The following is a 13,134-nucleotide window of genomic DNA, read 5'->3' on the forward strand; positions in this document are numbered from 1 at the left end:
TGGCAACTGTCCCCATTATAGTTTCCTAACCAGAAACTAAAATGTATAGAAACATTTTTTTTTTTTAAAAAAAGAGGGTTTGTAAGGGACAAACAGCAAATGTATTGAAATTATTTAAATACATTATATACATTTAAAATGTTTTCTTTTTACATTTTATATTAGTTTTAAATACACATATAGTATGATGGACCAGAAACAAATACTTGTGCATATATTTTTATTTACTAATGCTGTGCTCAAATGGGAAGAAAAATATGTCAATAGAATACAATGAATATTTAAATTTTAAAGATGTATATAGTATGGAATTTAATTATAGGAGAAATCTTATAATTGGAATTATTCACCTGTAGAAAAGATGCCTTGGTTCTTTTCAGCTTGATGGCCCACAGTCAGAAATCTACCTAACCCGTTGTTATGTTTTTTGCTGCCACTTTAAAATAAATTTTAAAATCCCGCTAGTTATATGAAATATAAAGTTACATTTAGAAATAGGCAGAATTATTTCTAGAGCAACTCCTGTAAAATAAGAAGTAACACAAGGTCTTTTTAACATACCTTATCCAAGACAACCCTCAATGGGTCAGTAAACAATGCCCTCATCTAAATAGAAGTAACAATGCCACAATGCCAGAAAGATGGGATGGAGATCAGAAATCAACAAATCCTATCTTTTTTTTTCCATTTTATAAAAGTTAAGATTTCATTTTGTCTGTTTTAGAATATTATTACAGGATTTCTGGTATAAGATTATGTTGGAAAAAATAATAGCTGCTTTGTAATCTATACAAAAAAAATTCTGTACATACCTAGGTGTTAGAAAAATTTTTCACTTTTTGCAGGTATTGTTTGGGAGATGTTTTCCTTTGTCCAACCCTGTGGAGCTTGGGGAATTAGAGTTGGATTTCAGAAATAAAAATTCATAGTTTGTGAAATAATTTTCCAGCAGTCAATAGCTGATGGGTTGCTTGAAAGACTAGTTATCTTTTAGTACACACAGGATTGTGTAATTTAATACAAAATCTATTACACACAAGATTGTGTAATTTAATACAAAACTGGAGAGCACAGGTAAGAACTGAATGTGCAAACCTATGTCTGATGATAGGATCTAAAAGATTAACTGAACTGCCACTCAGCTCTATTTCAAAACTTATGCTGTGTCTTAAGGATTTTTACAAATACATCATAGCTCAAGTATCTTAGAAGACATAGTATTACTGCATCAATTGTTGTGCCTAAGTTGTGCCTTAACATGGAATCTTAGACAAATTTACTCCCTCTTTAAACTAGAGAGTGATTGTTGAAATACATTGTTGAAATACAAAAAATAAGTCAAAGGGCACTTTTTATATTGGGATCCATCAGGTAACAGTCATTGTGAATAAAATGAGGTTGCATTTTCTTTAACATAATTGTACCCCATCTGGTGAGTGAGGGGAACATCCAAAAAAAAAAAAAAAAAAGTTAAGTGTTTCTGCTGCTAAAACTGTGGTTGCAACTGTCAAAACATAGCTACGTTATTTTCAAAAAGAATTTCAGGTTGTTTGTTAATGTGTGACTTCATTGTCCAGCACAGCTAGTCCAATACAAGTATTTTCCTTTAATATTAAAGAATCCTTTGTCTTCAAACAATCGTTTGACTCTTCTGTAAAAATCAGTATTTCTGTTTGAATGAAGAAATTTAGCAAGCAATTTTATTTAGAAGCTTTTTAAAGCATTTCTTTAAAAGAAATTTAGAAGCAATTTACCAAGTGCTTCCTAGTTACTATAAATCTCAGTATACCTAAGGTAAGATTTTTTTCCATGATTGTATCCATGTATAAAATCATTGTTCTATTGAAAGAATCTGACCACTGTTATGATGTGTCTGTAAGCTTCACAGGCTGTAGCCAAAGGTGAGATCCTCAGAACAGAACAGCCTCCTAGGTGGGTTCCAAAACGATAAAAAAAGTGTCAAACTATGAACCTTTCCCATTGCAAACACTGCCTTTAAAAATTAGATATGACACTTTAAATCCATCTTGTTGAACTCTTCAATGGGAAAAAATATTAAATCCCAAATGGCAATAATTTAAGATTACACTAATGCAAGAAACTGCCTTCATTCTTACCAGAGAAAACAAAAGTAAACTACAAAGTCTAGAGACCTGTTTTTTCAGATTAGGTATTAGTATTTTTAAAATTTGAAGCTTTTATGTTTATATAGAAAAGAAATAAAATTCAGAATTAACTTTGCTTTAGGTAAAAGTACTAGACCAACAGGAGGAAAAATAAAGCTTTTTTTTTTTTTTTTTTTTTTTAAATCATTTGTGAAGATCTTGTCTTCATGTCTTCCTATCTTTGTATACTTCCATGTAGTAGTTATACTTTATGGGTTCTGATCTTGTATCAATATCATCTGTATCAGAAACTTATACTGATAAATATCAACTCTAATGAAGCTGAAAAGGAAACTAGGCACTATTATAGAAACAAGTAAATTAAACTATTTTTAAAATAAATAATAACAAAAGCTGTTTTGTAGAATGTGACTACTATTAAACCAGCTTTTTCAATTTATTTGGCTTAAAATGGAATTGTTCCCTAACAGGCAGTAAACTGAGATTTTTCTTTGTTGATTATACAGTCAAGAGAACTGTAATTGGAATGAGGTTTGTGTTTCAAAGTTCCACATCTCTCTGGTTAATCCGTTCAGTGGTATCCTGGAAGGTGCTAAATAACCATCATAACAGAGGATCTGTCAGCTTGTTGCTCTTGGAGTTCTTCTCCACATCTGTTTTGTCTCTCTTTCCTGAAGAATCTAGAAGCGATTCAGAAAAAAATGTAAAATTATTTTTTTTAAAAAGGAGGGGGTGTGAAGATTAGAAGTATTAAAATGCTGTAATTTAAAGGTCAAAGCATTGTTTTAATCAGATTTAAATGTAGCGTACAAACTTATGGTTAAGCTTTTAAAGAAGGCTTCATTTTCCCCTGTGAAGGCACCATTTTAGCCCTACAGATGAGGTCGAAGCTCTACTATTTTCTGAGGGTATGTTTGTTTAAATTAATACAGACTATCCTTGAAGGGAAAATGGAAGAACATATACAAACAAGCTGTAAACTTATTAGTCAGCTCAATTTGTGACAATTGTTATCAGTGCCCGAAACAGCCCAACAAGATGACATCTGTGTGCCTAGGGCCATCATGTGGTTCAGCGTACACCAGGCTTAGTAATTTGCTACAGAGCTGACTATGCTGATTCAGTTCCCACTTCTCCAGGACTAAATTCTACAGTTCCCTATGCAGTCAAGCTTATTGCTTAAGTAAGGACCACATCTACCCATTCACACGTTCAACAAATTGAAGATCTCCATTATGTAACGAGCAGGAAAAAAAAAAATATTTCAGTATGGTGAATGTATTCAAAATAAAGTTCTGAGGAAAGTAAGAGAAGCACTTTTGAATGTCAGAATAATTTCTGCAGATGCAAGACCAGAGAAAACCTTGAAGCAATTTTATGTTAAAAGAAAAAAAAAATACTACCAAACTCCTCTAAGCTGTCTGTTTTCTAAGAAATTGTAGCTGATTTCTTCCAAGTTTTTAAACATGGAATCTTTTGGTTGCCTGTATAGCTAAAGTACACCAAAACCACCCAACATTATAATCTGAAAAGATTAAATTGAGAACTTAAATGATGTGAGAAAAAAACTTACATGATGGAGCAAATGCTTTTTCCTTTGGGATACTAGCTATGTTTGTAGAAGACGTTGTGCAATTAAGATGGTAAACTGTATGATGTCTGAAACTTCGTTTAATGTTAAACCGTCCTTTAAAGCAAAAATCACAAGTTGTTCATTTCAGCAGTATGTCAAGCAGAGTTGATCAATTAGTTGTAAACAGTTACTGTCCCCCCCACTTGACTTAAACACCCAGACAACCATGGCAACTGTATAAAAATAAAATAAACCCTCTAAAGAAAAGGGGAATTATTAAACAAGTTGTATAGTAAAAATTCCCTGTATCTTGTTTTCAAGCATAGTATTTTTCATATGTTTAAAAAAAATAAAATTAACTTCAGCATTTTGGGACACAATATGCATGAGTTCATAAATTAGCATGAGATAAAATGTTGAGATTGCACAGGTATGTCTTGAAACCACACATTCTGAATTTCAACAATTTCAAAATATTTCAAGATGTCTTGAAACCACACATTCTGAATTTCAACAATTTCAAAATATTTCAAGAGTATAATCATTAAGTCAGTGTAGTTAAACATACTACTTGGAAAAGTAGGTCCTCTACTGGAGAAAACAAAAAACAACAGAGAAAAAAAAAAAAAAAGGAAAACTTATATACATCCTGATGTGGATCCAGAACAAACTCTTTGTTTGTTGTCTGTTGATCAGAATACTGAAGCCTCTTCAAACACATTAAAGATTAAGTTAGAAGAAATGCTACTTGAAATGTGATTTCTGATTTCTGTCTGCATAAGCTTTGCTTACTTCTGCAACTACCGTTGATATCAAGAAGCTGGAAGAACTCTCAGAACTCATACTCCCAGTACATGCAATGCACAAAACAGAAAAAAAATTAGAAGAGACCTCAGCCCTGGTCTATGGCATAGAAGAGACCAATCCTGTAATGTTAGGCTCAGATTTGGTGCCAGCATTTTTAGAAGGATACTAAAAATTCACAGAAGCATAGAAAAAGGTTTCAATATGAGAACAAACCAGAGAACTCAATCTAAGTTGTGAAACGCCATGGGCATAGGCTTGATATTTTTTAATTGATACAGAGCATCTTTGACCAAAGGAGGTTGAACTACATAGCCTGATGATCTCTTCAAACCTCAGTATGGGTGAACTGGTTGTGATGAGACTGATCCATGACTGATGTATGTGCAAACATCTGCAAGACTGAGTTTTTTGAAGGTCTTATCCTTTGTCTTGTAGAAGAGAAGAGTAATAAACATTACAATGAATAGAATTATAATAATTGATTTTTAAAATGTTTTTGCTCTGTTGAATGTTGAAGATCATTTGATAATGCCAGTGAAAGGCAATAACTGGTCTGATTCCTTATCCAGTAAGTCAAATTAACCTAATAAACAAAAGGAGGAAATAATCAGCTGTTATATTATCCTTTCACATCATCTTATAGCTGAAGAAACCCAATTCTTTTCCACTTCTCATACATCATGTGCACCAGCCTTCTAACCACCGTGGTGGCCCTTCCTGGACTGACTCCAGAATGATAACCTGTGTTTTGTACTGGGTAGTCCAAAACTGAGGACAGTACTCCACATGCAGTCTCTTAAGTGCCATAAAGGGGCTAAAAATCAATTCCCAAATGACTGACATATTGATCTGTTACTAGCAACCCAAGATGCTGCTGGCCTCCACTGCTGCAAAGGCACTATTCAACTTGTCCACCAGGAACTGTTCTTTGCAAAGCTCCTCTTTAAGTGGCTGCCTGCAGCCTGTAGCAGTGCATAGCTTACTCCATTCCCATGGCAGGATTTTGTGATAAGCATCACATCCTGTCAGCCCATTTCTCCAGCCTGCTGTGGTCTTTCAACCTGAAGGGACCTTCATCCAGCATGAATGTCCCCCACTTGCTATGAGCGGCCTCCATCGCACCATCCAAGTCACTAATACAGACATTAGGCAGTGCTAGCCCAAAAAGTGATATCTGAGGCAAGTCACTCGTAAGAGGCCATCATCCAGACTTCATCTAGACTTTGTCTACAACCAGTTCCTTGAATCTGACACTCCAGCCAATTTTCCATCCACCTTGTCATCCACTTTTCCACTCTATGTCTCAGTAATTTGACTGTAAGAATACTGCAGGTCTTGGCTAAAGGTAAGATATACAACATCCACTGCTATCCCCGTGAACCCAGAGCTGTCTATTTCTTCAAAGACTAACAATGTTAAGTTACAGCATCTCTGGGTGTTGCTTCAACAAAGAAGGGTGAAGGAACTCTGCAGCTTCTTTCAGTAATATGAAGTATCAGAGGGAAGTATTAATTGTCTTAATGGTGGAAGTGTTATTAAAATTAACTTTGACTCCAATAATATAACATTGATATACTACCCAAGGAACGTTGAATGCAGCCACACAGTGGTCATCAACCATGAAACTTCAGAAAAAATTCAAAGATTGTACTCCCAACGCATCACATCTAAAGGTTCTCACAGTATTCCCCAGCCACACTGAGGCAAGCAAGACAAAGACAACCAAAGCAGGCCAGCTACTTGCTGCCTTCAGCTGCTGTTCAGAAATTTCGAGCTGTAGCTATGGGAAAATGTGGCTGTCCCAAGCTCTGGTCCTGCTTCAGGAAAATAAAAAACAAGAGAAACACTCACGTGGATCCTCTTCCCTCTCTTGCATTCTCATTCTCATGTGCATATTAATGACAGCATTAGCCTTCTGTCTGTTTATGGTAACACTGGGTTCCATCATTATTTCTGTCAGCCTAATGTTATTCTTGATAGCCTTGGAAGCTGTTGATCTGGCAACCATTGGTAACTGTGTCTGGTAACAGTAGTCTGTAAAATCAATCTCCCTGTCTTGAAGGCTTTTAATACTGGGGAAAAAAAAAAAAAAAAAAAAAAAAAAAGTGTTTGGGAATTAATTACAGTAAGAAATGGCTAAATATTAGTTTTTGCAGTTCTATAATGTATGTTATTTTCATTTTCAACAAATAGAAACCAATACACAAACTAATAGCTTGACTAAAATGATACATAAAGAGCCAGTCTAGGAGCTGAATGGAATCAAGCAGCAGTCAGTACCCAGGGCTGTGGGCTCAATCCACTCAGTTACAGCTCCTCAAGCTCTTCTTCCAGAGTCAAATTTCACATTAAAATATATTTTTCATTTATGACTGTGCTATTTCTTGCCAAATTAGGATACGGTAAGAAACATTGATTGATCAACACCGTTGAAGCCATCTATAGGCATCATCGACTCACCATCTGTTTGTCAGCAGGGAGTAGATGTCCTGCACCAGCCTTTCTGCTGCTCCTGGTTTGCAGTGAATTGTTCCCTCTATCAGTTCCTGGGCCACGCTGAGGTTATATTTTGCAAAAAACTTTATGCAACAGGAAAAAAATACATATATATATACATACATACATATATACACACACATACACGTATCTTCGTGCATGACCAAGTGCAAAGATGCCTGTCTTTGAATTTGTTACCCCAAATGAGATTTTTCTTGCTGTCCCATGAAAGGTTACTTCACCATGACAAGCTTTCAGCATGAAATTTGTACCAACCAAGAGGACAACAAGCCCAGCATTCCCGACAGCAGCAGCTTATCCCAATTGTGCCAGTTTTACACACCGCATTCTTGTGGAGCAGGAGCTCAAAATGACAAATGATGCACTTTAGGCCTCGTTAAGAAGCCCCAAACTGTCCATTAAAATTTTAGGGGGCGGGGAGGGGGGCTATAGCGCGTTGCAGCGCGGAGCCCTCACCCGCTGCAGCCGGGCCCAGTTGCTGAGCTTGGTGGGCAGCGAGCTGCCGGTCCCGCAGGCGCGGCTCCGGATCTCGGCGGGGAAGTAGCGCGCCAGGATCTCCGCCACCAGGTACCCGTTGGAGAAGTCCCTGCCGAGACAACACGAAGGGGCGCTGGCACCGGTTCCCGCTCCCCGAACCCCCCTTTGCCCGGCCCGGCCCGGCGCACCTGCGGCAGTGCCTGGGGCAGGCGGGGAGGTCGAGGCTCTGCAGCCAGCGGAGCACGGCCCGGGGCAGCCCGGGCTGACGGGGAGCCATGGCGGCGCCGAGCCCCGCTCCTCGCCTCACGGCAACGGCCGCAACGGCTCCAACGGCCGCAACGGGCAGGGCCGCGCGGCGGGCGGCGCTATGGCGCTGGCAGCACCGCGGAACGGGACGGGCCTCATCGCCCCGCCGTTCCCCATGCGGCCGCACTACGCCTTTGTTTTATTCATACAAAGGTACGGCACCTGGTGAAGAAGGATCCTTGTAAGACTGGCTGTGTTGTAGTAGTTTCTTTGCCAGGGTTCTGGCTTGGTTCAGTATTTGTTTCAGGTCTGGTTCCTGATGTTTTAATACGTTAGCTAAAATGTACCTCATGCTAAGAGTTCAACCCATCAGAGCTCCCCTGTACAAACGTGACAGTTTTCTTCAACTTCTGGCTAGACAAAGGATCATTTTTTGGAAAGGATTTTACGGCCCGCTAAGGTCGTTTGTTTTGTTAGCGTGTGTTTCTGGTACGTGGCATTAGAGTGGTCTGCTCTGCCAAGGACCTGTTCCACTACGCAGTCCTGCCAGGGCAACAACCCACGTTCCCTATTTTGTTTGTCCCTGTTACATAGTAACAGAAGCCGTTCCCGTCCTCAGTTGGCTCAGTTGGCTCAAGTGACTCTATTTTCATGTTATTATCTGGTAGCAGAAGATTAAAGATTATGTGGAGAACTGTATGTTACCTGAGATTGAAGGCATAAAAGTACTACTGCCAGCTGGTTGGGGTTTAGTCTCCCTGCTAGGCTACCCTGCTGTAGAAGTAAAGAGGAAGCAGATCCCAATAGCTGCAAGCAGTTAAAATGATCTTGTTTGCTTTTTGGATGATTGCAGGGATCAGTGGTAATAGACACTGCAAATGCCGTGAGCATGTGAACATACCTAGGGGAGGTGAGACAAGATGGTAGGCACTGTAATGTAACTCTCAGCAAAAGTAACTTGTTTTCCCGAGTCGAATTTGAAAAGTTCACACCTGAGGATGACAGCCTGAGTGATCGTGTTCCATATATAAATGTCCAGTGGTGCTGTGGTTGTTTCTTGAAGTAATATACAGTAATGGTATTGTACATAAAACCAAGAAATTACTAGTTTCTGGGTGAAAAACAAAACTACTGAATTTGCTCGCTATGTACTCAACTTCTGTTACGAAGAGTATGCACAGTATGGGGTCCTAACCCATCTAGCCTGCCTTTAGAGTGACTCCAGAAGGGGCTCACACTGGAGCTTTTTGCAAGGAGCAGATGTAAATTAATATTCCTTTTAACAAGTATAGGGGTCAGAGAGCTGGATTTTATTAGGTGCACATAAATTAGCAACTGAGTAAGCATTCTTCTTTGTGAAAACTTCCTCTATAGTTAGTTCCTCGCTTAGCATCTTTCCATAGTAACGTAACTACTGAAAGGAGTCACTAAAAAGGAATGGAAGAAGGTGAATCACAAGGGCAAGTGGTAAAATTTCGGGTACCATGCTTTGGTTTGCAGGAACTGAGTGCCTGTCACTTAGGAAGTTCTCAAATGAAGATCAAATTAAAAGACAAAATTAGGAGTGTTATATTTAGATTATCTAGTCAGATCACCTTTTTTGATAGGACTAGTTATCATTACTGTGCAAGAGCATGAGTGCAGTAAAAATCTTTTGGATTTTCTGATGTCCCCTGGAACTGTCTGCATCCCTTCTCTGGCTAAAGAGTTGAAAAATATAATTTCAGAATGGTCACAGAAATGCCTGCATTCTGGGATTCTGAAACACTTTTTTTTTGGAATTGGGAACCTGTTTATGAAATAGACAGTGGAAGAAATAATAGCTTTTTCACTGTGAGACCTGCCACATTACAGGGAATTGATGTATTTCCAGAGCCTTGCATCCACCTCCTGAACTTCAGGTTGAAGATGTAGTAGCCTTAAGAAACCTTGCAGATGCCCTACAATCATGTCTTTCTCTGAGGCAAATAATTAATATGCCCCTAAGTTATGATAGAGTACTGTTATGAAAAGATATGGAAAGAGCCCAGAGAATCCTGTTACAAGAGGGTATCAGAAAGTATCTCAGAACTAAAGCTTCTGAGGGATATTCTCCTAGAGTTTGTAGACTTGTAACTTCACTAATTTTTAAATTAGAGAATCTACAAACTATGCATGTCTGGGAAAAAAAAAGGTCATAGCACAGAATTCCAGTTCACAGCACAGGCAGTATTAAGGGAATTTTTCACTATCATTAATGAATTGTCTATATAAAGAAAAGGAAGAAAAATTGATATGTATTTATTTTTTATTTTTTTTTTAATCAATGGATGTAGCATACCTACTAACAAGTAATTTTAGGTACACAAAAAACAGAAATTTAAAAACACATAAAATAATGACTCCAAATGGACAAACTTAACAAATAGTAATGAAGAAACTTTTTGCAGTTCAGGTGTGTCAAACAAATTTTAAAGTATAAATACAATTAAAATTAACAGCACTAAAGCTAATTAGTAATTAGTGTTAAGCTAAAGCTATACAATCATTTCCCAGAGTATCAGCACACATTCAATTCAGCCTTATTAGCACCTTGGTACCAGTTGCTGAATGGCTCCCAATTATTATTACATATCAACACCAGGTGTCAAAGATTTGTTTTCTTAAAGTAATATGCAAAAGGCATTTTTTTTCTGCCCAGCAGTTCTTTAGGTAAAATATACAATAAACAGAAAGAAGAAAAAGTATTTGTTATTCAAGCTTCTAAAGGTTAATTACTATGTTATCTATACTGTAAGAAATTCTTCAGTATTGTTGGCAACTGGAGTTGTGGCACAAGATGCAGTCTGGCTCTTCCCATGTAATTTCTGATACGTAGTCGGCAGAGCTGGCAAAGAGAAGAAGGTGTGGCTGCAAAGAAAAAAAAGAGAGAGATGTATAATTATATAAGAGCCACTGTTTTGATTTGCAACAGCCTTGCACAATAATGGTATCTCTAATGTAAATTCTTTATCCTTTTTATTTTCCTTTATGGCCTTTTTCCCCCTCTCAGAGATAAAGACTAGGGGAAACCTTATTAATAAACAGGCAGATATTCAAAAAAGCAAGGTCAGGGAGGTTGAGCAAATAATTTATTTTTAAATAAAAAACCTGCACACAGAAATTATCTGATTACCTTCATGGAGTAGCAGCAGTCTCTCCACTAAACTGCTTGGAGCAGCTAAATCTACAGGCCTCTCAAAATCTGTATTTTTGGCATTTATGTCTGCCCCAAATTCAAGGAGTAAGTTTACGATCTCTGTACTTGAATGCTGGGCAGCAGCATGGAGTGGAGTTTCCAAATGCTTTCCTTTCTGCACGTTGGCACCTGGTGGGTATATGCGTGTAAAGAAACGTAGAGAAGAAATTAATTAAAATTGCAATTGACTAAATAAGATGCTAAAAAAAATATATATATATATATCCACTGTCTGGGGATTCCAACACTTATTTTAGCCATTTTATTAATTTTATTGTATACAACAATAGCTAATCATATTAGTGATTCTTCTGATCCCATATACTTTTCCTAGATAGTTTTATTAGACGGAACTAGATTTTAAGGGAAAACACTTTATAAAAAGGTGAAAAAATCAATTATAAAAATTATAAAAAGTACATGTATAAAAAAATTTGCTACAAGTAAAAATAAACTTTTCTTATGTAAATGTTTAAAAAGAATCTCTAAACTGGAGTATTTCAATTAAAATGGACTAAACACAATTGCAATAATGAATGTCTATTCATGAAAAAATGTCCACACAAGAGCTAAACAAAATAGATAGCATGGAATAACTTCCTTGATAAGCAAGCTGTTACTCCCTCCTAAAATTAGGTTTACCTCAATAGTTTTCTAGACTGTCTTGTAAGATGAAAAAATAAAATAAAAAAAAAAATAAAATAAATCTTGAGAGATCTACTGAGACCAAAAATTAGCTTCTGTACCAAATTTTCCAACTGATAAAAAGTTTTTGGCCCTTTTAATTCTCATGTGAATAAAATAACTTCAAAATATCACAGGCATAGCAATTCAATTTGAAGTCCAAATAGGTCACTGTTAGCAGTATTAACAACTTGAGAATATTTCCCCAGTATAATTCTCTTGCCAATTTAATTGTCTATTTGCTTTTCACTTTCTAATACACTCTCACAAACTGATCAAATAAATTCAGATAGATATAAATAGTTAATTGTATTGTCAATTTACATATCCTATTCTACATTAGGGCAATAATGAATCTAGAATATCCTGTTACAGTTTTTATTGTGTGGTAGTATTTGAATCCCAAAACATGTTAGTTTTATTTCTGGGGCTCTTAAACCTAGAAATCATGAAATAGGATAGTTAATAAGACAAAGAAACTGACTTCAAAAGAAATAATTTAACTGTTCACTTAAGTAACCTGCAATTAACTAGAAAAAAAAAAAAAAGTGCAAAGATGGCAAGGCTGTAATTATTCAAGTATATATTTTCATTCGTTGTTCTGCAGGATATTTGGAGAAGCATTCTGCAGGATGCAAAAACCTTGTATCTCATTGCCTGAAATGCAACAAATAAACCTTTCTGCAGATGATGTCCCTGGACTTTTTCTGAAAGAAATTGAACCTCCAACTTATATTTTTGTTGATTAACTACATAAAATGAAGTTTAGGACTAACTGCCATTTGCCTTACCTCTTGTTTTTGCAGCTCGGCCTTTATGCTTTGTAAAAAAGATCAATCAGAATATGCTGAAGAATGAAAAAGTGTAGGACTACATTGCTAAAAAAAAAATCTGTTGAAAACACAATGGTTACTATATTAAAAAAAAAAAAAAAAAAAACTTTCTCAAAGCTAATTTGCTAATTTTTACCTTTGTTTTTCCTACAGAAAGTGAACATCTACAAAGCTGAGGTACGTGCTGAAAATTCTGAACACCCATTCTTATTGGTCTTGTTCCCTTTTCCCCTCACATGCTTGCTATGCCGCAAAATAATGAAAGATATGGTAAGTTATTATGAGCAAGCACACACTACAGTAAACTTGCAAATACAACCCCGCAAGCAAGGGTTCTAGTTTTGTTGATTGAGCACAGCTCACTTTAAAAGTGAGTACAGCATGCATAATTCTATAAACTAGCAGTACTTTTATTTAAATCATGACGTACCTGCATAAAGAAGCTTTCGAATACAGTGGATCTGTTGTGAAACACACGCTACATACAGAGGTGTTCCCAAATGGGGCAGGTCTTGGTCAACATCTATACCCCAGGATATCAGTACCTCCAGACATTCACTGTGCCCTGTCAGTACAAAGTAGAACAGGTTGCTCAACGTCAGTAAGCTGTCTCATTGACAAAACTGGACACACTTCTTAACACTGTTATTGAAA

The 13,134-nt window shown here is 36.8% G+C and overlaps 2 protein-coding genes across 4 annotated transcripts in view; both read right to left on the minus strand.

The window, feature by feature from the left end:
- Positions 1-1,189: 1,189 nt before the first annotated feature.
- On the minus strand, positions 1,190-7,929 carry SPATA4 (spermatogenesis associated 4). The gene is made up of 6 exons (XM_084517455.1): positions 7,689-7,929; positions 7,480-7,609; positions 6,967-7,085; positions 6,358-6,578; positions 3,700-3,813; positions 1,190-2,806 (listed from the first exon to the last, which is right to left on the minus strand). Exons 1-6 carry the CDS (start codon positions 7,775-7,777, stop codon positions 2,730-2,732), a joined length of 750 nt encoding a protein of 249 aa, XP_084373581.1. The 5' UTR covers positions 7,778-7,929; the 3' UTR covers positions 1,190-2,729.
- A 2,086-nt stretch (positions 7,930-10,015) lies between these two features.
- The window catches only part of ASB5 (ankyrin repeat and SOCS box containing 5), a 29,153-nt gene continuing 26,034 nt past the window's right edge, over positions 10,016-13,134 (minus strand). For all 3 annotated transcript variants that reach the window (XM_084517452.1, XM_084517453.1, XM_084517454.1), the window contains 3 exons: positions 12,911-13,045; positions 10,901-11,092; positions 10,016-10,635 (listed from right to left, as the gene is read on the minus strand). In XM_084517452.1, coding sequence (XP_084373578.1) covers positions 10,508-10,635; positions 10,901-11,092; positions 12,911-13,045 — 455 coding nt within the window. In that variant the 3' untranslated portion in view covers positions 10,016-10,507. The remainder of the gene's footprint in view (positions 10,636-10,900; positions 11,093-12,910; positions 13,046-13,134) is intronic.

Source organism: Aythya ferina, assembly GCF_964211825.1.
Source record: "Aythya ferina genome assembly, chromosome: 4".
NCBI lineage: Eukaryota > Metazoa > Chordata > Aves > Anseriformes > Anatidae > Aythya > Aythya ferina.